This window comes from Oncorhynchus masou, chromosome 23 (assembly GCF_036934945.1).
Source record: "Oncorhynchus masou masou isolate Uvic2021 chromosome 23, UVic_Omas_1.1, whole genome shotgun sequence".
In the NCBI taxonomy this organism is placed as follows: Eukaryota; Metazoa; Chordata; class Actinopteri; order Salmoniformes; family Salmonidae; genus Oncorhynchus; species Oncorhynchus masou.
In genome coordinates, this window is record NC_088234.1 from 21,634,898 (window position 1) to 21,662,147 (window position 27,250).

Here is a 27,250-nt window from a genome sequence, read left to right on the forward strand (position 1 = left end):
ACTGTCTGTTGTTTAACTAAACTGGAAAGGTGACTTCCTAGGTGTGTGTGTGTGTCTGTGTGTCAGAGAGAGCGAGAGAGCGAGAGCGTGCTTGTAACAGGTGTACCCAAGAAAACAGGTAACCGCTCCTACTTTTGAGAAGCCAGAATATGGTGTGCTTGTGTCAAAGAAACAGAACATCATTTGTGCATTTCACTAGGAATCAATTACTTTTCCAAAATGCAAAGAAAGGAATAAGCAGTACTTTTCACATTGAGAGAGAACAACTTTCCAAAGGATTTTTTGGAATAAGATAAGCCAACAACAACAAGCCAGACATGGTCGAATCATAAATGTTGGCTAAATCTGAGGATCTATACGACTTTTAGCCTAGACGTTTTTTTTACATTCCTGTCTTGGATTTGACACTGGATGAAAGAAAGTTCACTGTCTGGGATAAGATCATGAACGGAAGTTAAGTGGAAATTGGACCAATGTCACAACAAATTCAAGCATCAGAACAGACCACAAACCTCTAGCTGTCTCCAGATCTATCAAGGCGGGCGGACCACTCCACCGAACCGGGGAGAATGACCTCTGACCTGGGCGGACTGACACAACTGCTGTGGATCCTTTGGAGTTTCAGTAAGTTGGTTATTCATGATGTAATGTTTAGACTAGGAGAAATAACACTGCAAAGGGGCTAAGTAAAGCGTTATAAACAAAATAACAGACGATAATGACAACTATTTTCAGTTTTGGTTTATCTGTACTGTATGGATTTTGGTAATTGACCTAGCAAGTCGATTTTTATATGAATATTTAAATAAGTAGGCTACTGCCAACTTTGGCTCTTGTCCAGCTTCTTGGGTTAGTCTTTGCTGGATTACATGAACAACACTTGAGGAGTTGTCTGATATTTCAGGAAAAACAGTTTACTGTTGATCAATTTCCCCCCTCATGTCTGTGATTCAGTCTGACTCTTTTCCTGTGCTCTCTCTCTCTCTCTCCCTCTCCCTCTCTCTCTCTCTCTCTCTCTCCTCTCCCTCTCTCTCTCTCTCTCTCTCTCTCTCTCTCTCTCTCTCTCTCCCTCTCTCTCTCTCTCTCTCTCTCTCTCTCTCTCTCTCTCTCTCTCTCTCTCTCTCTCTCTCTCTCTCTCTCTCTGAGGATCAGAGAAGGATTGCAGCAGGCGCCTATTGTCCTGTGCTGTATTTATATAAGCTGATGTATAATGACTTTTTAAATGAGGAAAACAAAGACATGGTTTGTGTGAGACAGACAGAAAGAAACAGAGAGTCAGTGTGAGAGCGAGAGACAGAGCAAGAGAGAGTGCAACAGAGACAGAGACAGAGAAAGAGAGACAGAGTAATAGAGCAAGACAGCAAGAGAGAGAGGAGGGCGAGAGAGAGGGAGAGAGAGAGCAAGAGAGAGTGCAACAGAGACAGAGAAAGAGAGACAGAGTGATAGAGCAAGACAGCAAGAGAGAGAGGAGGGAGAGAGAGAGGGAGAGAGAGAGAGAGCAAGAGAGAGTGCAACAGAGACAGAGAAGAGAGTGAGATAGAGCGAGAGACAGAGAAAGAGAGACAGAGTGATAGAGCAAGACAGCAAGAGACAGAGGAGGGAGGGAGCGAGAGACAGAGAAAGAGAGACAGAGTGATAGAGCAAGACAGCAAGAGAGACAGAGGAGGGAGGGAGGGAGGGAGGGAGGGAGGGAGGGAGGGAGGGAGGGAGGGAGACAGCAAGAGAGACAGGAGGGAGAGAGAGAGGGGGAGAGAGAGAGCAAGAGAGAGTGCAACAGAGACAGAGAAAGAGAGACAGAGTGATAGAGCAAGACAGCAAGAGAGAGGAGGGAGAGAGAGAGGGAGAGAGAGAGCAAGAGAGAGTGCAACAGAGACAGAGAAGAGAGTGCGAGAGAGAGAGCGAGAGACAGAGAGACAGAGTGATAGAGTAAGACAGCAAGAGAGACAGAGGAGGGAGGGAGGGAGGGAGGGAGGGAGGGAGGGAGGGAGGGAGGGAGGGAGGGAGGGAGGGAGGGAGGGAGGGAGGGAGGGAGGGAGGGAGGGAGGAGGGAGGGAGGGAGGGAGGGAGGGAGGGAGGGAGGGAGGGAGTGATAGAGCAAGACAGCAAGAGAGACGGGAGGGAGAGAGAGAGAGTGCAACAGAGACAGAGAAAGAGAGACAGAGTGATAGAGCAAGACAGCAAGAGAGAGAGGAGGGGGAGAGAGAGAGCAAGAGAGAGTGCAACAGAGACAGAGAAGAGAGTGCGAGAGAGAGCGAGAGACAGAGAGACAGAGTGATAGAGTAAGACAGCAAGAGAGACAGAGGAGGGAGGGAGGGAGGGAGGGAGGGAGGGAGGGAGGGAGGGAGGGAGGGAGGGAGGGAGGGAGGGAGGGAGGGAGGGAGGGAGGGAGGGAGGGAGGGACAGAGTGATAGAGCAAGACAGCAAGAGAGACAGGAGGGAGAGAGAGAGAGAGAGGGGGAGAGAGAGAGAGCAAGAGAGAGTGCAACAGAGACAGAGAAAGAGAGACAGAGTGATAGAGCAAGACAGCAAGAGAGAGAGGAGGGAGAGAGAGAGCAAGAGAGAGTGCAACAGAGACAGAGAAGAGAGCGAGAGACAGAGAAAGAGAGACAGAGTGATAGAGTAAGACAGCAAGAGAGACAGAGGAGGGAGGGAGGGAGGGAGGGAGGGAGGGAGGGAGGGAGGGAGGGAGGGAGGGGAGGGAGGGAGGGAGGGAGGGAGGGACAGTGATAGAGCAAGACAGCAAGAGAGACAGGAGGGAGAGAGAGAGAGAGGGGGAGAGAGAGAGCAAGAGAGAGTGCAACAGAGACAGAGAAGAGAGTGAGAGACAGAGAAAGAGAGACAGAGTGATAGAGCAAGACAGCAACAGCGAGAGACAGAGAGAGAGAGAGAGAGTGAGAGAGAGAGCGGTAGATGGGAAGAAAGAGAGAGATCCTTATCTTGGCAATGTGTATTTAATCTTGAGAGACAGTCAGTCAGACAGACCGGATGCTGTGTCATAGGTGGAGTGTTATGGCAGTAATGTTGCACAGGCAGATTCCTCAGGAAACCTCAAAGCCTTGCCTGCCCCTACTCCATGTTCACAACTCTATTGTGACACAACAGTAACACACTGTTCACATGGAAAAATACAGCACCTGTCAGCATGGTAGACAACAAAGTGAACTGGTAAATACATAAATCATACTAAAGACAATCTGTCTGCTGTTTACAAACACATGCTCACGCATGACACACACACACACACACACACACACAAACTATTAGTTCAGCAACAACAAAGGTTACCGTTGAATCAGTACAGCCATATCAAAACAGCTTTTACTATGGGCATATAATAAACTTAGCAAACTTAGCACCGTCCTCTCACTGTCAACGGCATTTATTTTCAGCAAACTTCACATACGGAAATATTTGTATGAACATAACAAGATTCAACAACTGAGACATAAACTGAACAAGTTCCACAGACATGTGACTAACAGAAACAGAATAATGTGTCCCTGAACAAAGGCGGGGTCAAAATCAAAAGTAACAGTCAGCATCTGGTGTGGCCACCAGCTGTATTAAGTACTGCAGTGCATCTCCGCCTCATAGACTGCACCAGATTTGCCAGTTCTTGCTGTGAGATGTTACCCCACTTTTCCACTAAGGCATCTGCAAGTTCCTGGACATTTCTGGAGGGAATGGCCCTAGCCCTCACCCTCCGATCCAACAGGTCCCAGACGTGCTCAATGGGATTGAGATCCGGGCTCTTCGTTGGCCATGGCAGAACACTGACATTCCTGTCTTGCAGGAAGTCGCATAGAACGAGCAGTATGGCTGGTGGCATTGTCATGCTAGAGGGTCATGTCCAGATGAGCCTGCAGGAAGGGTACCACATGAGGGAGGAGGATGTCTTCCCTGTAACGCACTTTTTGAGATTGCCTGCAATGACAACAAGCTCAGTCCCATGATGCTGTGACACACCGCCCCAGACCATGACGGACCCTCCACCTCCAAATCGATCCCGCTCCAGAGTACAGGCCTCGGTGTAACGTTCATTCCTTCGATGATAAAGGCGAATCCGACCATCACCCCTGGTGAGACAAAACCGTGACTTGTCAGTGAAGATCACTTTTTGCCAGTCCTGTCTGGTCCGGCGACGTTGTTGCCAGTGATGTAAGGCAGATCCTCACCAGACAACATGCCTACAAGCCCTTAGTCTAGCCTCTCTCAGCCTATTGCAGACAGTCTGAACACTGATGGAGGGATTGTGCGTTCCTGTTGTAACTCTGGCAGTTGTTGTTGCCATCCTGTACCTGTCCCCAGGTGTGATGTTAGGATGTACTGATCCTCTGCAGGTGTTGTTACACGTGGTATGCCACTGCGACGACGATCAGCTGTCTGTCTTGTCTCCCTGTAGCGCTGTCTTCGGTGTCTCACAGTACGGACATTGCAATTTATTGCCCTGGCAACATCTGCACTCCTCATGCCTCCTTGCAGCATACCTAAGGCACGTTCACGCAGTTGAGCAGGGACCCTGGGCATTTTTCTTTTGAGTCAGTAGAAAGGCCTCTTTAGTGTCCTAAGTTTTCATAACTGTGACCTTAATTGCCTACTGTCTGTAAGCTGTTAGTGTCTTAACGACCGTTCCACAGGTGCATGTTCATTAATTGTTTATGGCTCATTGAACAAGCATGGGAAACCGTGTTTAAATCCTTTACAATGAAGGTCTGTGAAGTCATTTGGATTTTTACAAATTTATCTTTGAAAGAGGGTCCTGAAAAAGGAATGTTTCTTTTTTTGCTGAGTTCATGTTATCTGGAACTGGTATCCTTAACTAAATGTATTATGGGTCTAAAATATACTCTACATAGAGCATGATTACAACATTTTTACTTAACATTTGTATTGGTATTTGGTAGGGTGCATAAATGCTTTTTCTGTTACGCTAAGAGTGAGCTGTTTGGCCAAAAAATAACATATTGTTTTAATGAGAAAAGGAGATGGCAATCAGGCCTTCATTCTATAAGGATCATCAATGTTGTGACCTGGCAAAACAGTGTGCCACTGTAGATGATATAAGATGTTTACATCAAATAGGTCAGGTTGTGCGTACATACGTGTGCGTATATGTGTACGTTTGCATGTGTGTGTGCATGCGTTTGCAGTCACTGTGTGTGTGCACGTGAGTATGTGTGTGTGTTTCTCTGGACACTCGGAGGTTCACTAGTGCAACAAGTCAAGCGACATATCCTCACTGACACATTGAATCGCTTGCTCTATGTCCTCCCTCTGACTGCCTCCCTTTCTTCTTTGTGTACTCTTCCTCCACCCCCCATCTCTTGGCCTCTCTGTCTTCTTTACAACCACATCTCTCTATCCTCTACATCTCCTCTCTTCTCATTCTTTCTGTCGCTCACCCCCTGAAGTATATAAAGGACAGTAAGGAAGGTGTTAAGACTGCAAAATCCTCAGTCATGGTTCAGTGCACAGTCTTCCGAATGTCTTTCAACTCACTCTCATTATCTCTCTCACTACACTGTGACATTGTGTTGTATTTCTATTGTAAATGACGTCAACAATGCCACACACATTTTCCCCAAGGGGGCAATAAAGTCAACAAATAAATAACTCTCTCTTTCTCCCCCTGCCATCTCTCCTTCCCACGCTCCCCCCCTCCCCCCAGTCGCTGTGGTGCAGGGGGACTTTGTGAAGCCCTCTCCCCCGTACCTCTTCGACTCCCTGGCTGAGGCTGAGACCCGGCTGCCCTGCCAGTTCAAAGTGGAAGTGGGCCAGGTGGTGGTTCAGGTCTGTAGCATGAGTTACTACAGTACCCATAATGCTCTGTTCAACATATCTGGTTTTATCTTAGAAAAGACGCCCCTAACAGAATGGTCTCGTCTCTCATTGTCACAGGTCACCTGGACCAAGGAGAAAGCAGATGGCACCAAGGACCAGATCATCACAGTACACCACACCGACGGACACACAGGTAGGACACATACATATAGATGTTAAAGTACTAAGAGTGTCAACCATCCATCTCTTTATGTATTGGTAGTTCATTTGCTTTGCTAGCCCTTGAAGCCTTACAAGTTATATTTAGAGTGGAAGACAAAACCACAGATGCAGTTTTTATCTAGCTACTCCATTTCTCTCAATTTGCCACCCCCATATCTCACTTCCTCTCTATCTCTCTTTCTAACTCTGTCTTCTTCTCTCTCTCACCCACCCCCCTCTTTACTCTCCCTGTATGACCCCCCTCCCCTTCTCCTCAATCTCCCCCTCTCTCAGAGTTTGGTCAGTACTCAGGGCGTGTGCGGTTCAGCAGCAGGAAACCCACCGTGGACTCATCCCTGATCATCATGAACACCGTTGAGTCAGATGAGGGCAGGTACAACTGTCACATCAGCACCTTCCCCTCGGGGAACTTCGAACGACAGCTGTCACTCAGCGTGTGGAGTAAGTCCCTCCCCTTGCTTCCCCTTACTCATTGTAGGACTTGGATTTACAGAGTATAATGTCCTGATGACGATGATTATAATAATGATTGATGATGTTTACAGGTGTCAGTTGTAGTATTATTAACTAAAACAATAGCTCTAGTGGCGATAGTAGTCATGTAAGCCACAACTGTCATTGTAACTGTCAGTGTATCCAGCTGTCTTTTTAAGATAAAATGTCCTGTTTTTTAAACATCTACCTAACAAGGTACATTAGAAATCTAGATTTCAGCTTGGATCATAAAGCTGATCCCAGTTAATCGTTTAAGAACTTCCACCCCCTGAAGCATCATGTCACAATGTTCTAGGATCAGCTGAACCTCCAATTAACAACTAAGACCAGTTCTAAGATCACCTCCCCAAGCACCAAGACCAAGGAATAGTTGATTCCTTTGACATTTGACCCTTGACCCCCGCAGCCACGCCCATCTCCTCCCTGGACCCTGTGATCCTTGTCGAAGGCCAGTCCTTCCAATTGGCTGCATCCTGCCGCTCTGTGGCCCGCCCTCCGCCCCACCTCTCCTGGGACACAGAACTACCAGGCCAATCACACAACAGGAGTTTGGAGGGTGGTTCAGTCTCCACCCACTTTTCTCTGCATCCCCTGAGGAGTATGGATGGGAAGAGGCTGGACTGTCTGGTGACGCACCCGGCTCTGAAGGGACCACGCAGGATCACCAACAACCTGGTGGTGCACTGTGAGTTTAGACTTCGCATTAAAAGGTCCAATGCAGCCGTTTTTATCTCAATATCAAATCATTTCAGGGTCACAAGAGTACCTTCTAGTGATTGTTTTCAATTCAAATGGTCTTAGAAGAGGGCATTTTACAAGGGGATTTTTTGTTGTTGCTGTTATTAACAGAGAGGCTTGGACTTCTCTTTCTTATTGGTCTATTAACTAATTTAACGCATGGTGATGTCACCATGGAAAGCCAAAAATCCAACCCACCAAAACAGGCAGTCTTTTAAAACAGCTCTCACACTAAAAGGACATTATCATCGTTTTCACATAATTATTCCACCTCAGTGAGGAAATATATATAAAACACAGGAAAATCTAGTTTTTGACTGGACTGGGCCTTTATTAACTATGAATCTAGACGTTAGATGAAATATCATTTTTAATTGTGACACTTCACTACATGTTTATACAGACTTCTATGCCTTCGGTGACTTTTCCGTTTAATATACCCCTCTTTATTTAAAGTCCCTGGCAGAATTCAGAATCTAAAGTAACTTCATTGTAAGCTGACTGTGCTTCTTTCTCACCAGGAAGATCTTTAACAGCTCATTTTTTTATCCTGACTTTATTATTAGTGTGTGTGATTGTGTATTTCTGTGTATCTGCCAGTTCTGCCAAAATAATGACTTTGATCATGTTCCTCTATTCTAGATCCTCCCAATGCAGAGATCTCTGGGTTTGATCAGAACTGGTATGCTGGTCTGGAGGAAGCTGCCCTCAGTTGTGTCAGTGGAGGAAACCCCAAACCACAGAGTTTCAATTGGACCAGGTAACACTTACTTTCCCAACCTACCCTCTCTGCCTGTCTGACTCACATCATGTCTGGCTAATCTGTTTTAGTTTGATTTACTGGTAATTCTATTAGTCAGTTATTCAGGAGTTGTTTTTTGTGCCACTTGCCAGGCAGTCATTGTCAATAATAAGGCGATTGTCTTGAATCTTGATTGACTTACATGGTTAAAGAGATTCTCCAGTACTTTTGTAAACTTTTTAGCCAGTAGTTGTGAAAGTGGCGCTCATGAGTCAAAAGTGGTCCCCGAAGATTGCGTGCTAGGACACATTTGTGCAGATGTGTGCACCACGTCATTGCTCTAAATTTCACTCTGGTGTGTGTGTGTGTGTATCTAAAAATGCATATAGTCTAGTCCTGCTTTGTGGCCTTTCGCAAAGGCTCTATGTTATACTGATCGCACTATACGTTTTTGTGGGTGTAGATATGGTTGTCCTTGTTCGATAGAGCCATTTGATGTCTTTCAGCAATGTTCCTATCGGTGGATTCATCAGTAAATGTACAATCAGACATTTTTTCCAGTCACTGAAAAACGACAACTTGTGTTTGGACGTTTCTTCGTGCTCTGGCCCCCGTCCCTACCCCAAGGCAGGCTTCTTTGAAAAGGAGGTGGACACTAACAACAATCGTTTGGGCAAAATTTTAAGAACTGACAGATGCAATGGCTTCAAGTGATTCCTCTAATCAACACAAATTTGACGATAGAGCATCAATTAGCTAGCAAAGATGATTCAAAACAAAGACTTGGATTTAGTTAGCGTTAGAAGCTCAGCTACAGCAAATGCCAGCACAAAGAGGGCAGATGGCAAATACGGTGTCTAGCTAAGTCAGTTATTTTTCCTGCAAGCCACCTAGCTAACTTTAGTTTATCTATTGAAACCCATATTGTGTATTGCTGGCTAACATTCTGCTGTGTTACCAGTGGCATGTACTCATGGATGCCAAGGGCTTCCCCAAAAAGTGACCTTCAATTCGCAAGCGGCTGAATGTACAGTATCTCACCGGAGAAAAAATCTGAGCGAGCGAAACAGCGTCCCTATGTCTCTGTATGTGTAGGCCATCTATCTGATGCAGTCTGGTCCAAAAGAGTATGAAATTGTTGCTGCCCATAGCATTGAATGCAAGGGAAGCCAGTGAGTATTTGGCCTCCCTTGATCATTTTTAAAATAAAATAGTCAATCAGCATTGAGCTAAACTGAGTGAGCTCAACTCTGAATGGTCCTGGTGCACCAAAAAAAAGTGTAAAGGGAAACCAGTTTGGATTTGGCTTCACTCCATTCACATCGAATCAAGAGCATACGTCATTGACAGAAACTCGTTATGTGGTTGTCCTCCGGTGGCAAGCTAGCTAAAATTGGTCATTTCCTAAATTAGCCATGGATGGAGATAAGGATTTGGACTTGTGGTTTTACTTAATTCTCTGTACTGGTCAATGATTATAACAGCGATTCTGATCCAACCATAAAATAAAACATTGTGCCCCTGGCCTGAGAGGATAGAAGTTTAATATGTAGCTAAATGTAGAAGCCTAATGTTAACAATCTACTGCAAAGATAGCCTGCAGAGTTCTGTATTACTATCCAAGTCTGTACCCAAACAATTCGAGCTTCTACTTCTAAAAATGCACCTTTCAAGAAACAAATCTCTCACTGTTGTCGCTTGCTATAGACCTCCCTCTGCCCCCAGCGGTGCCCTCGATATTGTCCCCCATCTATCTTCTGAGCTCGTGCTACTAGGTGACCTAAACTGGGACATGCTTAACACCCCGGCCATCCTACAATCTAAGCATGATGTCCTCAATCTCACACAAATTATCAATGAACCTACCAGGTACAACCCCAAATCCGTAAACATGGGCACCCTCATAGATGTCATCCTAACTAACTCGCCCTCCAAATACACCTCTGCCATTTTCAATCAAGATCTCAGCGATCACTGCCTCATTGCCTGCATCCATAATGGGTCTGCGACCAAACAACCACCCCTCATCACTGTCAAATGCTCCCTAAAACACTTCTGCGAGCAGGCCTTTCTAATCGACCTGGCCGTGGTATCCTGGAATGACATTGACCTCATCCCGTCAGTAGATGATGCCTGGCTATTCTTTAAAAGTGCCTTCCTCACCATCTTAAATAAGCATGCCCCACTCAAAACATTAAGAAATAGGAATAGATATAGTCCTTGGTTCACTCCAGACCTGTCTGCCCTTGACCAGCACAAAAACATCCTCTGGCATTCTGCATTAGCATCGAACAGCCCCCGTGATATGCAACTTTTCAGGAAAGTTAGGAACAAATATACACAGGCAGTTAGAAAAGTTAAGGCTAGTTTTTTCAAACAGAAATTTGCATCCTATAGTACTAACTCTAAAAAGTTCTGGGACACTGTAAAGTCCATGGAGAATAAGCGCACCTCCTCCCAGTTGTCCACTGCCCTGAGGCTAGGAAACACTGTTACCACCGATAAATCCACTGTAATTTGAGAATTTCAAAAAGCATTTCTCGACGGCTGGCCATGCTTTCCACCTGGCTACCCCTACCCCGGTCAACTGCCCGGCACCCTCCACAGCAACCTGCTAAAGTCCCCACCATTTCTCCTTCACCCAAATCCAGATAGCTGATGTTCTGAAAGAGCTGCAAAATCTGGACCCATAGAAATCAGCCGGGCTAGACAATCTGGACCCTCTGTTTCTAAAATTATCTGCCGAAATTGTTGCAACCCCTATTACTAGCCTGTTCAACCTCTCTCTCGTATCGTCTGATATTCCCAAAGATTGGAAAGATGCCGCGGTCATCCCCCTCTTCAAAGGGGGTGACACTCTAGACCGAAACTGCTACAGACCTATATCTATCCTACCCTGTCATTCTAAGGTCTCCAAAAGCCACGTTAAACAGATTACCGACCATTTCGAATCCCACCGTACCTTCTCCGCTATGCAATCTGGTTTCAGAGCTGGTCATGGGTGCACCTCAGCTACGCTCAAGGTCCTAAATGACATCATAACGGTCATCGATAAGAGACATTACTGTGCAGCCCTATTCATCGACCTGGCCAAGGCTTTCGACTCTGTCAATCATCACATTCTTATTGGCAGATTCGACAGCCTTGGTTTCTCAAATGATTGCCTCGCCTGGTTTACCAACTACTTCTCTGATAGAGTTCAGTGTGTCAAATCGGAGGGCCTGTTGTCCGGACCTCTGGCAGTCTCTATGGGTGTGCCAAAGTGTTCAATTCTCGGGCCGACTCTCTTCTCTGTATACATCAATGATGTTGCTCTTGCTGCTGGTGATTCTCTGATCCACCTCTACATAGACAACACCATTCTGTATATTTCTGGCCCCTCTTTGGACATTGTGTTAATTAACTAACCTCCAGACGAGCTTCAATGCCATACAACTCTCCTTCCGTGGCCTCCAACTGCTCTTAAACGCAAGTAAAACTAAATGCATGCTATTCAATCGATCACTGCCCGCACCTGCTCACCCGTCTAGCATCACTACTCTGGATGGCTCTGACTTAGAATACGTGGACAACTACAAATACCTGGGTGTCTGGTTAGACTGTAAACTCTCCTTCCAGACTCACATTAAGCATCTCCATCAACATACCCTCGTAAAACTGACCATCCTACCGATCCTCGACTTCGGTGATGTCATCTATAAAATAGCCTCCAACACTCTACTCAACAAACTGGATGCCGTCTATCAGTGCCATCCGTTTTGTCACCAAAGTCCCATACACTACCCCCTATTGCGACCTGTACGCTCTCGTTGGTTGGCCTTCGCTTCATACTCGTCGCCAAACCCACTGGCTACAGGTTATCTACAAGTCTCTGCTAGGTAAAGCACCGCCTTATCTCAGCTCACTGGTCACCATAGCAGCACCCACCCGTAGCACGCGCTCCTGCAGGTATATCTCACTGGTCACCCCCAAAGCTAATTCTTCCTTTGGCTGCCTCTCCTTCCAGTTCTCTGCTGCCAATGACTGGAACGAACTGCAAAAATCATCTCTGAAGCTGGAGACTCATATCTCCCTCACTAGCTTTAAGCACCACCTGTCAGAGCAGCTACCTCATCCCCATACTGTATTTATTTCTTTATCTTGCTCCTTTGCATCCCAGTATCTCTACTTGCACATTCATCTTCTGCACATCTACCATTCCAGTGTTTAATTGCTATATTGTAATTATTTCGCCACCATGGCCTATTTATTGCCTTAATTTACCTCATTTGCACTCACTGTATATAGAATTTTTGTTTTCTTTTGTTCTACTGTATTATTGACTATATGTTGTGTTTATTCCATGTGTAACTCTGTTTTGTTGTATGTGTCGAATTGCTATGCTTTATCTTGGCCAGGGTGGCAGTTGCAAATGAGAACTTAAAGATGAAATTTGAACTTAAAGATGAAATGAGAACTTAAAAGATGAAAAGATGAAATTTTAATTAAAAAACAAAAAAACAACTAGTTAACGTTGCCCATGAAAGGACGTTAGGCTAGCGAGCAACATTTTAGCCAGGTAGCCTAGGACAACAAAACATTTAAGCATGTACTGTATGACAGTGTGGTAGAACGTTTTGTCAACATGAAAGAGAGGAGGATGGCATTGGCATTTCTCTATAGGTAGTGTGAGTCAACATGTTTTTTGTTGTTGTTGCAAAGCACTCCCACGCACACAAATCAGAGCCATGGACATCCACATTATATTTAGCTTACATTGATTGGACTAAATAGTTTTTGGTATCTTTTAGTTTGAACTGTATTGGACTAAGCAGAGGTGATTACATGATGTAGAAATGTTGAAGTTGAAATAGTGCTGGAACAGTGGCAGCTCCTGTTTTCTTTGTGACTTGCGTCAACTCTCCGTGGTTCTAAATCAATAGTTGTTTAGTGGTCCGAAAATGACGGAAACATTAACTTGCTTGACCATGCTGTAAGTTATGTAACTGCTTGTTCCATGCAATATGCTTTGTGGAGGTTACTCTCTGGTTTTGTGATGAAACAAAGGTGTGGTTGAAATGATTCTGCCACTGTGTCTTCTTATTGTCTCAGCCTTAGGCCTATATATCACGGTGGCAAGGCACATGAACTGGTTATAGAGCAAACAATGCAATGGTCACAACATATAGGTTCTAATATGGCATTTTTTCCCCTGGCTCGTCTTCCACAGTGATTTTACCCACACACCACTACTGTGTGTTACAGTGGGGGGGAAATGTAATTATTTTTCTCTTTGCCAACTTAGCTAGGTAGCTAGCTAATTAAGCTAGCTAAACAACTACTGGTAGCCATATCTATGATTAAAAATAGAAAAGGTTTTACAATGAGATCTTTTGTAACCTCTTCTCTTTTAGTCTTAGATATGGCTAGCTACTAAACAACAAGCCACAACTTTACAACCAGACACCTAAAGCTAGGCTTACCAGCAAATGTTAGCACATGACTGGAGTTCGCTAGATAGTTAGCCTAGTCACCTAATCACCCCCAGTTTACAACTGTCTCATTCATCCCCCTCCTCTCCCCTGTAACTATTCCCCAAGTCGTTGCTGTAAATGAGAATGTGTTCTCAATCAACTCACCTGGTAAAATAAGGGTAAAGTTAAACAATTAAAATAATAATAACAATAATATTTGCCTAAGCATGCCTGATAGACATGGCTGCAGGTAGATACTGTCTGCCTACCTACTTTAACTCATTTGTATGAGTGTTATGCCATATTTCTTTCTATTCGGCTAGGTTTTGTTGTACATGTAATCTCTGTGACTTTGCACATGTATGCATGTTCAAATAGTCTACCCTCATGTTGATGTCATGCTGGCATGGTTCAACTGTTGTTAAAACTGTGCAATAGAGTAGGAGTCTCATAAAATGTCAATCTCTAGTTGCAAGGTGTGACAATCTGTAACTTCCATTCTCTGCACTGTCTCTAGACCTGAGACACACTGTACTATACTGTTCATACAATTTTACTTTTACCATACAACATTGTTGTTGAACACCCAGTTCTTGAGTTAACATGAAACAGTGTACACTCTCCTGTATTTTAGATTTTGACAAATAAACAAACATTCTTTGGATATCTGAATGTCTAGCATCTGTTTGATGCTACAGAGCCCTGTACAGCTGATACGAATATCTTCTATGAGTCCATAAGGGCAGACACATTTAAAAGATTGATAGAAAATATTAATATTTATTTTATGTTGGTTCTACATCACGGCTCTCCAGCCCTGTTCCTGGAGAGCTACTGTCCTGTAGGTTTACTCCAAACCTAATCTAGCACACCTGATTCTAAAAGAGATAAATGCTGTTTTAATCAGCTTAAAGAACTATAGCTGTGTTTACACAGGTAGCCCAATTCTGATATTTTTTTCCACTAATTGGTCTTAAATCACATCAGATATTTTTTCAGAACTGATCTAATTGATCAAAACACCAATTACTGAAAAACTATCAGAGTTGGGCTGCCTTTGTAAACGCAGCTATAGTCCTTTAAGCTGATTAAAACAGCATCTATCTCAAGGCCATCAGACTGTTAAATAGTCATCACTAGCCAGCCCCTGTCCAGTACCCTGCCCTGTACTTTAGTCATTGTCACTAGACAACCACCACCCGGTTACTCTACCATGCACCTTAGAGGCTGCTTCCCTATGTACATAGTCAGCGAATACTGATCACTTTAATAATGGAACACTGGTCACTTTAAATAATGTTTACATACTGTCAAGGCCTATCCTTTTTAACTATTGATGTATATATACTATTCTTCAGATATACTACATTTTCTATCAATATACGGTCCATATTTTCTATACATCCCATCACACATACACACATGTACAGTTGAAGTCAGAAGTTTACATACACTTAGGTTAGAGTCATTAAAACTTGTTTTTCAACCACTCCACAAATTTCTTGTTAACAAACTATAGTTTTGAAAAGTCGGTTAGGACATCTACTTTGTGCACGACACAAGTAATTTTTCCAACAATTGTTTACAGATTATTTCACTTATAATTCACTGAATCACAATTCCAGTGGGTCAGAAGTCTACATAGACTTGGTTGACTGTGCCTTTAAACAGCTTGGAAAATTGCAGAAAATTATGTCATGGCTTTAGAAGCTTCTGATAGGCTAATTGACATCATTTGAGTCAATTGGAGGTGTACCTGTGGATGTATTTCAAGGCCTACCTTCAAACTCAGTGCCTCTTTGCTTGACATCATTGTAAAATCAAAAGAAATCAGCCAAGACCTCCACAAGTCTGCTTCATCCTGGGGAGCAATTTCCAAATGCCTGAAGGTACCACGTTCATCTGTACAAACAATAGTACACAAGTATAAACACCATGGGACCACGCAGCAGTCATACCGCTCAGGAAGGAGACGTGCTCTGTCTCCTAGAGATGAACGTACTTTGGTGAGAAAAGTGCAAAGGACCTTGGGAAGAGGCTGGAGGAAACAGGTACAAAAGTATCTATATCCACAGTAAAACAAGTCCTATATCGACATAACCTGAAAGGCCGCTCAGCAAGGAAGAATCCACTGCTCCAAAACCGCCATTAAAAGCCAGACTACGGTTTGCAACTGCACATGGGGACAAAGATCATACTTTTGGAGAAATGTCCTCTGGTCCAAAAACAGAACTTGTTTGGCCATAATGACCATCGTTATGTTTGGATGAAAAAGGGGGAGGCTTGCAAGCCAAAGAACACCATCCCAACCGTGAAGCACAGGGATGGCAGCATCATGTTGTGGGGGTGCTTTGCTGCAGGAGGAACTGGTGCACTTCACAAAATAGATGGCATCACGAGGTAGGAAAATTATGTGGATATATTGAAGCAACATCTGAAGACATCAGTCAGGAAGTAAAAGCTTGGTCGCAAATGGGTCTTCCAAATGGACAATGACCCCAAGCATACATCCAAAGTTGTGGCAAAATGGCTTAAGGACAACAAAGTCAAGGCATTGGAGTGGCCATCACAAAGCCCTGACCTCAATCCTATAGAACATTTGTGGGCAGAACTGAAAAAGCATGTGCGATCAAGGAGGCCTACAAACCTGACTCGGTTACACCAGCTCTGTCAAGTGGAATTGGCCAAAATTCACCCAACTTATTGTGGTAAGCTTGTGGAAGGCTACCCGAAATGTTTGACCCAAGTTAAACAATTTAAAGGCAATGCTACCATATACTAACAGAGTGTATGTAAACTTCTGACCCACTGGGAATGTGATGCAAGAAATAAAAGCTGAAATAAATCCTTCTCTACTATTATTCTGACATTTCACATTCTTAAAATAAACTGGTGATCCTAACTGACCTAAAACAGGGAATTTTTACTAGGATTAAATGTCAGGAATTGTGAAAAACTGAGTTTAAATGTACTTGGCTAAGGTGTATGTAAACTTCCGACTTCAACTGTACATACAGTGCATTCTGAAAGTATTCAGACCCCTTTACTTTTTCCACATTTTGTTACGTGACAGCCTTATTTTAAAATGGATTATATGGTTTCCCCCCCTCATCAATCTACACACAATGCCCCATAATGACAAAGCAAAAACAGGTTTTTAGATTTTTTTGCAAATATATAAAAAATACAAAACTGAAATATCACATTTACATAAGCATTCAGACCCTCTACTCAGCACTACCTTTGACAGTGATTACAGAGTGTTATTGGTTATGATGCTATAAGCTTGGCACACCTGTATTTGGGGAGTTTCTCCCATTCTTCTCTGCAGATCTTTTTAAGCTCTTCTCAAGTTGGATGGGGAGTGTCGCTGCACAGCTATTTTCAGGTCTCTCCAGAGATGTTCCATTTGTTTCAGCTCTGGCTGGACCACTCAAGGACATTTAGAGACTTGTCCTGAAGCCACTCCTGCATTGTCTTGGCTGTGTACTTAGAGTCATTGTCTTGTTGAAAGGTGAACCTTGCCCCTGTCTGAGATCCTGAACACTCTGCAGAATGCTGTGGTAGCCATGCTGGTTAAGTGTGCCTTGAATTCTAAACAAATCACTGACAGTGTCACCAGCAAAGCACCCCCACACCATCATACCTCCTCCTCAATGCTTCATGGTGGGAACCACACATGCGGAGATCATCCGTTCACCAACTCTGCATCTCACAAAGACACGACAGTTGGAACCAAAAATCTCAAATTTGGACTCATCAGACCGAAGGACAGATTTCCACAGGTCTAATGTCCATTGCGCATGTTTCTAGGCCCAAGCAAATCTCTTCCTCTTATTGGTGTCCTTTAGTAGTTGTTACTTTGCAGCATTGGACCATGGAGGCCTGATTAACAGTCTCCTCTGAACAGTTGATGTTGAGATGTTTCTGCTACTTGAACTCTGTGAAGCATTTATGTGGACTGCAATCTGAGGTGCAGTTAATTGTCGAATTCTGAGGCTGGTAACTCTAATGAACTTATCCTCTGCAGCAGAGGTAACTCTGGGTCTTCCTTTCCTGTGGCGGTCCTCATGAGAGACAGTTTCATCATATCACTTGATAGTTTTTGCAACTGCACTTGAAAAAACATTTAAAGCTCTTGAAATGTTCCGTATTGACTGACCTTCATGCCTTAAAGTAATGGACTGTCATTTCTCTTTGCTTATTTGAGCTGTTCTTGCAATATGGACATGGTCTTAGCCCAAATAGGGCAAATATGGCTATCTTCTGTATATCACCCTGACCTTGTCACAACACAACTGATTGGCTCAAACGCATTAAGGAAAGAAATTCCACAAATGAACTTTTAACAAGTCACACATGTTAATTGAAATCCATTCCAGGTGACTACCTCATGAAGCTGGTTGAGAGAAAGCCAAGAGTTCAACAGGAGGTTTGTGGCACCTTAATTGGGGAGGACGGGCTCATGGTAATGGCTGGAGCGGAATTAGTGGAGTTGTATCAAATACATCAAACACATGGTTTGATGGCATTCCATTTACTCCGTTCCAGCCATTATTATGAGCTGTCCTCCCCTCAGCAGGCTCCACTGATATACTCTGGACTCCGACATTGCTCATTCTAATATTTCAATATTTCTCAATTCCATTGTTTTACTTTTTAGATTTCTGTGTATTGTTGTTAGATATTACTGCACTGTTGGAGCTAGGAACACAAGAATTTTGCTACACCTGCAGTAACATCTGCTAAATATGTGTATGCGACCAATGCAATTTTATTTTATTTATCAGGCTTCGGTACACTGGCAATGGTTGGCTTGGGAAGCGAAGACTCTTTGTGCTTATTGCGATGGGCCTGTCCTGTCTGCGGTGAACGGCCAGCTGGATAAGACTCGGCCAAAAGTGGTGTAGGGCTTCTTAACCACCAAATGTTTGGTCTTCTTGTAGAAGATTTGCTGGTACTGCACATCTCCTGGAAAGATATGGTTGTGGTCTTAGCATTTTACACTTTTTGTGGAAGGGACATAGGGCAACACGTTGGTAAAGGTATCAACCGAATGGGACCGGCTAGCGTATTGCTTAATGAGGGGACATTGGGAGCTGCTTCTGAGAGAAAAGATAAATCAATAAATTGAATGGGCTGGGTGGCTAAAGATGTGAAAAGTCTTAGGAAGGCAGTGCATACACAGTATGAATTGTTGTGTATAGGAGATTGAGGAGAAATGGCACCTCAATCGCTCTCATACACAACAATAAATGTACTGTCTAAGCACAACCAAAAACCCCTTACACATCTCAAAGTGCTGTCTGTAAACCTCCCCCAGTCCATTGGCAAATCCTCCTTGTCAATAGAAGCCCTTTGGAGGTGAATTTTGTAGATGTCTTTGTATTATGTTTTGAGAATCTGTAGAGAGAATGAGGTGATTGTGTCATTACTGTTGTAGTCTTGATTTTATATCTTTCAGTGCCCCTTGCTGGTTTCTGTCCCACAATCTTGCTGTGCTCCATAACTTTAACCAATTTACTTTCACCTTGTGCAGAGCTCGGGTTTGGAAGCACATCTTGGTGGAATGAGATTCTGCACCACAGGAGTTTGGTGGCAACTTAATTGGGGAGGATAGGCTTGTGGCAATGACTGAAGCAGAATTTTTGGAATGGTATCAAATACATCAAACACGGGGTTTGATGCAATTCCATTTGCTATGTTTCAGCCATTATTATGAGCCGTCCTTTAACCACTACACTTAATTGCATTGATCTCTATTAGACTGGCTAGCTATGCATACCTAACATGGACCTTCCAATACTGTCAGCTTGCTGTTATCTAACTAGCGTCACAAAATTGACAGCAAGATTGCTAGCCAGCTGAGACTGGCTGAGAACCAACCATAGATTTATACAGATTCATCATTGCCACCAACAGTTAGCTGTATGGGCAATTCTATTTTTAGTAACGGAGTGTTTTCCAGACAAGGGTGGAATAGATGGCTACCAAATTGAGATACTTTATTTGGTAACATTAGCTATCTTACGTCAGCTAACGTCAGTCAAAGATAGAACAAATAAACAAACATGTTTACTCTGCTGAAGGTAGTTAAGTTACCAGTCCAGCAGTGACCACCATGGCATAGGCGAAATTGATTGACCGTGTGTATACTGAAATATACTGTAGATAGCTATATGATTTAGCTGATTGGCTTTCAGAGTTCAATACAGGACTGCAATGTTAGCTAGCTAACTTATCCAGCTAGGCTAGCAAGCTAGCTAACGTTAGGTCACCTCTAATTGAGAATCTTCTGTTTTGTTGTGAGGGGGAAACAATTGATGGTATCGCATCACTTCTCAGCTGTCGTCGAAATGCATTGCCCATCAGTTCAGCCTGAAAATCCCTGATAATCTTTAGGTCACCGCATCATTCTTGATAGCCGCAGAATCAGGGTGAGTCTTGTAGGTAGAATGGTGAAATATGATGCTTGTTTGTAATTAGGACAGCAAGGCATAGAACATCACACGGGCATGAGGACAAACAGTGAAAAATAAACGTTTTAAAAAATAAATAAAATATTTTCTAAAGAAGTTCTGAGATTACTGTGTGTTGGTCGTTCGAAGTAAACAACACCATTATTCAAGTGTTTGTGCACGTCTCCTCTACCTAGCGTGCGGTATCAGTATCCACTATGAATGCCGGACTTTGAGGTTCACTATGAGCAGACCAATACACAGGGAGTCGAAACTTCCCGATTCTACCAGTGAAATGAAAATGTTCGAGCTTGTAGTTTGGATAAATGTGATGTTGATGATATAGTAATGACTATATGCCAGGGTGAAATACCCCTTCAATAGTTGCCAAAGATCCCGGAGCATGTAGTACAGGGGAGGACGGCTCATAATAATGGCTGGAATGGATGGCATCAAACAATGTGTTGGATGTATTTGACCATTCCACTGAGTCCGCTCAAGCCATTAACACGATCCCGCCCTCCCCAATTAAGGTGCCACCAACCTCCTGTGAGGTTTTTAAATAAAGGTTAGATAAATAGTAATACACTTTTGGTTCAGGGACAGTTCAAATGGAACATCTATCTCAGATATATTGTAATTCACGGTGATGATTGCCGACAGTGCTAAAGTAATCCAATGAAGGCAGAGAGAGCTGACTGAAGTTCTTGTGGTTTTTCACTTGAGTAATTTTTCTGGCAGCGTTTGGAAGACATCCTGCTGTTAGGTGGATTAAACCATTCTCTGGGTGTGGTAGAGGGTGGAGGTAAAACGAACCATCTATTGAAAATTAATAATTCTTAATAAAATTACAGATAGGCCTTTAGGGAAATTGTATCATGTGTGTCAGGCTGTATGTCTGGTTAGATTTATAGAAGTTATGATTGAGTATGATTAATTATGTTTTCTATATTTTTATATGTGTGGTTTACTAGATCTTGTGAGAAATTTGTCACCAAGTCTAAAGCTATTAGTCACATGAACACACCTACAGTAAGGTGTGTTTGCGTGTGAGTAACAGATATATACCACACACACGAAAGTACAAAGACACAAGACACTCACAATCCCCCCCCCCCACACACACACACTGACTCACCTCTATCTCACACTTTTATACTTAAGACCCAGATCTCTTTTTTACATTCAATCTCTCCTTACTTGATCACAAACTTTCGTACTCATCCTAACACACACACACACACACACACACACACACACGCCCGTTGCAGTGGGCAAACCAGTTTCCTTCTTTGTACTTGCAGCAGCAGAAGTAATAACCCTGCTGTCATAGTGTCGTGTTGCAGCTTGTGCAAGGGCAGACAGAGGAGACAGTTTCACAAGAGGGAGGGGAAGGGGGTGGGGTGGGGGGCTGGGGGGGTAAAGGGAAGAGTGTGGGCCACGAAAAGGAGGGATGAAAGACAAGGAACTGGGGAAGGGGAAGAAGGAGTGGGGAGGTATGGGGGTAAGGAATTGGATTTGTTTGGAACATAATCATGCTGTGTGATCTATATCTATATACAAAACTGTACGGTTCCTGTTTCTGGTTCCTCCTGCTCAAATGGGGGTATGTTCAAAAGGTCCAAAACACAGCTCAAAGCTAGAGTAGTGGTCAGAAATAAGCCATTTTAATGAATTTGTTGCACCCACAAATTCTGAGTCATGTTTTTCTTTATATCATTGTCGTGGTCCTTTCAGGGAAGTGTGGTTGGTGATCCATAGTCAATATTATTTTGGGCTGTGTTGCTATGATATTCAGGTTAGTGTTGTTGTTTTGAATGTGATGTTTTGTGTGTTACTGATGGGTGTGTTAAAGGGGTGCATTCAGGTTCAATTAAGTACCTTGTGGTGTTGTTGGGTGTTTATAGAGTTATGGCATTCAGACCATTATTGTAAGATATAAACTGTACTGTTCTGTTAAACCCAATGTTAAGTGCTATAGTATTTCTGTTATGTGCAGAAAGGGCGGAGACCTACCAGAGGGAGTGACCACAGGGAATGGATCCTTGCTGTTTAATCGGCCCCTCGTCCTGACGGACGCTGGCATCTACCAATGTGTGGCCATGAACTCTGTGGGGGCGGATAACGCAGAGGTGGAGATCACTGTGACAGGTAGGTTGGGCTATCACTTATGTTAGAGAGCGATATTGAATGAGTAATAATTGTCTTACTTTAGTCCTGGATATATATGTTGTATTTTACTTTTCATTTATTTTTGTATCCTGAAACAAAATTCTGTAAAATACCTTTGTTCTGTTAAACAAAGAAGTTTAGCTAACAAAGCCAGTTTATACAATCACACACACATTTTCAAAATGATGTGTATTTCTGTATCTCTTTGAATATGACATCACTTCCTATTGTCCTTCTCCCTCAGAGTTGCCTCAGAAGCAGGCGTCGTTCGACAGTCTCCTGATGGTAATAGTGGGAGGAGTGGCCGGAGTACTGCTTCTAGTCATGATCATCATAGTCATCTCTGTGACCCGTCACCACAAACGCAAGAACAAGAAACTGTCGAGGGAACTCACTGTGAGGAAGTATGTTTTCAAACTTTACAGTAACTCCCCTAAAATATTATAGAATCTTAAGGATAAATGTTACGCCGAAACAGTAATTCCGAATATTTTACAATGCCTCTGTCTCTCAGGGAGGAGATCAGTACTCTCTCCAGACAGGCATCTTTCAGGAAAATGAACTCAGTCAGTATGGACACTAGAGGACAGGTAGGATATTAAATCACCATATCTTACAGTATGTGGCAGTGGAGGCTGGTGGGAGGAGCTATAGGAGGATGGGCTCATTATAATGGCTGGAATGAAATAAATGGAACGGAGTCAAACATATGGTTTTCATGTCTGATACCGTTCTATTTATTCCATTCCAGCCATTACAATGAGCCCGTCCTCCTATAGCTCCTCCAACTAGCCTCCACTGGTCTGTGGTCTAGGCATGCTGTCATTCTGTAAATAAATACTAGCACTTCCATGAGCATTATCTATTTGCTTGAAGTTAATATGGTCATTTTTTTCTCTCTCTCCCTCACTCTATGTCCCTGTCTCATTCTCTCCCCCCTCCCTCCCTCTCTCCCTTCCATCTCTTTCTTATCCCCTGTTCTTTTAGACAGAGGAGGATATCCCTCTCAGAGTGGAGGGGACACTGCGGACCAGTCTGTCCTCTGTAGTGGTCAGTCTCCATTTAACTCTTTCTCTGCATGTGAGGGAGACCTCCGATTTAGCCTCCAGATGCATGGCCGCTAAGTTCTGAGCTGCGCAGGGCAGGCAAATCTCATTCTAATTTTAACATTTATATAATTTAATTAAATGCAAGGAGCTTCTTTTCTTTAACATTTATGTGAAAAGAAAAGTAGTGCATGCTGTATATTAATTATACTTTATTAAGTTATTAAGACTTCATGCTTTCCCTCCATCTTCTTTTCTGGGACTCCTGCTTTGGAAGCCATCTTAAATCAGACTCTTCAGTGCATAATGTGTTTAAAGTGATCTTTTTCTCCCTTTCCTTCACACACAGGAGCAAGGGCGCATTAGGGAGAGTCGATCTCCTCTGGTAGGGAGCGGGGGGCTAGACTACCTGGGTTGACCTCTTCTGTACAATTCTTCACGAAGAGGGAGGGAGAGCAGAGCCATGGACAGAGAGGAGAACAGACTTAGGGTGGAGTCAAATGAGCAGAACAGCACCATGTCTTTGGTAAGTGTGTGTGTGTGTGTGTGGGGGGGGGGGGGTTAAAATTCAGTGAAATTTTTATAAATTCGCTGTTCTTTCAGAATTTCTGGTGCAACGCTAGACATGAGGCATCACAAATGACATAGTCAATTTCTTTTAAACCTTTTAAACTCATAGGTTTAGTAGAGATTGCTAGAGATATTCAAATGATCTATAGTTATGGATGAGTCTTATTTTCCTTTATCTAACCACATATTTACCACTTGTCTCACAGTCAAACCATCTCCACCCCCCTCTCCAACCCTCTCCCTTCCCCATGGAACAGTCCGTTGAGCTGCTGAGGTCCCTGACCAGCAGTGCCATCATCCCAATGGAGTGGGGTTTACATATACGACAGGGGCCCGGTAGCAGGAACACCCACTCCCCTCTCAGTTGCAACAATCCTCCCATCACAGACGACGAAGAGGAGGATGAAGGTGTGGAGGGGGAGTGGGAAACGTGCCCCAGGATGAGTCCGTTGGATCAGGGGAGGTCAGAAGACCAGGACAGCAAGACCAACAGTTCTCAGATCTCAGAAGTAGAATGTGGACTCAACCCTCACTTCCAGCAGAACAATGGAACATTGAGACCCAAACCGCTCCCCAAATACCAGCCCAATGGCATCCTCCTCACCTCATCACCACACGCCTCCTTCATCCACAAGGCCCAGATTGTATAGGGCGGTAGGGCTGGGTAAGGGCCGGTGACATAGTCTACGATGAGGCACACTTTGCTACACAACACCACTCTAACAGTGCTTTGTATGTGATTGGTTGTGACTGTTTGGGATACAAGGTCGTTGGTGGCGTGCCTCGGTGGCAGCCAGTTTACCTACTTTTCACTTCTGAAATATACCTCCACCTTCGGCTCAAGCGCTCAGACATTTATGATCAGCAAGTAAAGCTTCTTTCAAGAAAGACTCCTTGGCGTAGAGTTACAAATAAGTAACACATACATATCACAGGGGAGAAGCTGGACACGTGTGATGTGAAATTAAAAGCACATGAATGTCAGGTTGGACATAGACAGACAAAAGTAGTCTTTGTATCACAGCAATAATAATCCCTCCAGGCCCAGGAAGCATCAAACTGAGAGGAACTAAAAAACTGCTGTGCTTTATTATTGTAAAGCTTTTTTGCTACAACGACTTGGTGACAGGACTAAGGTACAAGATTAGAATATCAACTACGCACCAATAGAGCCTGCCTAGTGGAATCCATGTTGGCGAACTTCCACCCTCCTTCCTTCTAGATGAGGATACATCCCGTAGTGTTCTGTTCACCCTAAGACGGAGTCCATCTTTTTGACTTGACGTGTGGCAGGAGTTTATCTGGAGAATACCCCTCCTTGCCATGAAACGTGGGTGTGCACAAACTTTGAACTCGCTGTAGTCTAAGATGTCAAAAGCTGAAGACTGCATTTTAGACAAGAGGTTAAACAAAGCATCTGACACCTGAGCACAGTGAGAGCCTATGTGTAAATGTACTAGAAGTGGGAAAAAGTATTGGTCTTCTATTTTCTTACGCCACAGACAAGATAACTGCAATATGCCTTTGTTTGTATGAATACAGTAAAAATAGCCTTTGCTTTGTAGGCCAAAATAGTATTATGTTTGAATCTACTGTATTATAATGACTTGAGTGCGGCCAAATTGACACCTTATTCCCTACATAATGCACTACTTTTGACCAGAGCCCTATGAGCCCTGGGCAAAAGTAGTGCACTAGATAGGGAATAGGATGTAATTTCATTCTGTACATAAGTGTTTCTTTCATGCCATGTTCCTGGGAACATCTTACTGTATTTCACAGGTTTGTACACATATACTTGTAATTCAGTGGAGGCTGGTGGGAGGAGCTATAGGAGGATGAGTTCATTGTAATTGCTGGAATGGTATTGATGGAACGGAGTCAAACATGTGGTTTACATATGTGCGATGTGTTTCATACCGTTCCATCATTCATTTTCAGCCATTACAATGAGCCAGTCCTCCTATAGCTCCTCCCATCAGCCTCCACTGCTGTAATTGTATTTTATGCACAGGCTTCCATGTATGAAACGTTGGACTCACACACACATTCTTCTTTAGGAGAGCAGTGGTATCATTCTGTGGTTTTTAACTCTTTTCCTTTGTATAATACTGTAACGTTATCTCTAAGTGAATGTATTACCTTCATGCACTGAGTGTACAAAACATTATGAACACCTGCTCTTTCCATGACATAGACTGACAAGGTTAATCCAGGTGAAAGCTGTGATCCCTTATTGATGTCACTTGTTAATCCACTTCAATCAGTGTAGATGAAGGGGAGGAGACAGCTTAAAGAAGTATTTTTAAGCCTTGAGACAATTGAGACATGGATTGTGTTTATGTGCCATTCAGAGGGTGAAAGGACAAGACAAAAGATTTAAGTGCCTTTAAACTGGGTATGGTAGTAGGTGCCAATGCGTACCGGTTTGTGTTAAGAACTGCAATGCGGCTGGGTTTTTCATGCTCAACAGTTTTCAATGTATGTAGTCCGGGGGGCCATTTAATTAACTGTTCAGAAGTCTTATGGATTGGGGGTAGAAGCTGTCAAAGAGCCTTTTTGTCCTAGACTTGGCGTTCTGGTACCGCTTGCCGTGCGATAGTAGAGAGAACAGTCTATGACTTGGGTGACTGGAGTCTTTGACCATTTTTGGGCCTTCCAATGACACCGCCTAGGTACTGGATGTCAGGAAGTTTGGCCCCGGTGATGTACTGGACCGTACGCACTACCTTCTGTAGCGCCTTACGGTCAGATGCCAAGCAGTTGCCATACCAGTTGGTGATGCAAACCGGTCACTTTTCGAGGATCTGGGGACCAATGACAAATCTTTTCAGTCTCCTGAGGGGGAAAAGGTGCCGTCGTGCTCCTCTTCACAACTGTCTTGGTGTGTTTGGACCATGATAGCCTTTCAAAGCACCTCATGGCTACGGACGTGAGTGCTACGGGTCCGTAGTCATTTAGGCAGGTTGCCTTCGTGTTCTTGGGCACAGGGACTATGTTGGTCTGCTTGAAACATGAAACATGTTGATATTACAGACTCAATCAGGGACATGTTGAAAATGTCAGTGAAGACACCTGCCAGTTGGCCAGCACATGCCCGGAGCACACGTCATGGTAAACCGTCTGGCCCCGCGGCCTTGTGTATGTTGACCTGTTTAAAGGTCTTACTCATGTCGACTACGGAGAGTGTGATCACACAGTCATCCGGAACAGCTGATGCTCTCATGCATGCCTCAGTGTTGCTTGCAAGCATAGAAGTGATTTAGCTCGTCTGGTAGGCCCGTGTCACTGGGCAGCTTGTGACTGTGCTTCCCTTTGTAGTCTGTAATAGTTTGCAAGCCCTGCCACATAAGAAGAGTGTCGGAGCCGGTGTAGTACGATTCAATCTTAGCCTTGTATTGACACTTTTCCTGTTTGATGGTTCGTCGGAGGGCATAGCAGGATTTTTTATAAGCCCCGGGTGAGCTGAAATAAAATATTACAGAAATGTTCCATATGCACAAAAAGCTAATTTAATCAGAAGCCAGCACATTCCTGTTAGTGAGCATTTCTCTTTTTCCAAGATAATCCATC

General features: G+C 43.7%; 1 protein-coding gene across 1 annotated transcript; it reads left to right on the plus strand.

Annotated features, from left to right (window-relative positions):
• The first annotated feature begins 54 nt into the window (after positions 1-54).
• On the plus strand, positions 55-27,169 carry LOC135510568 (nectin-4-like). Its single transcript, XM_064931581.1, is given in 12 exon segments — positions 55-624; positions 5,669-5,790; positions 5,899-5,974; positions 6,277-6,444; positions 6,905-7,183; positions 7,879-7,996; positions 21,889-22,040; positions 22,306-22,465; positions 22,576-22,651; positions 23,049-23,111; positions 23,457-23,633; positions 23,884-27,169. Coding segments are annotated over 12 exon segments (1,890 nt in total). The 5' UTR covers positions 55-569; the 3' UTR covers positions 24,328-27,169.
• The last annotated feature ends 81 nt before the right edge of the window (positions 27,170-27,250 follow it).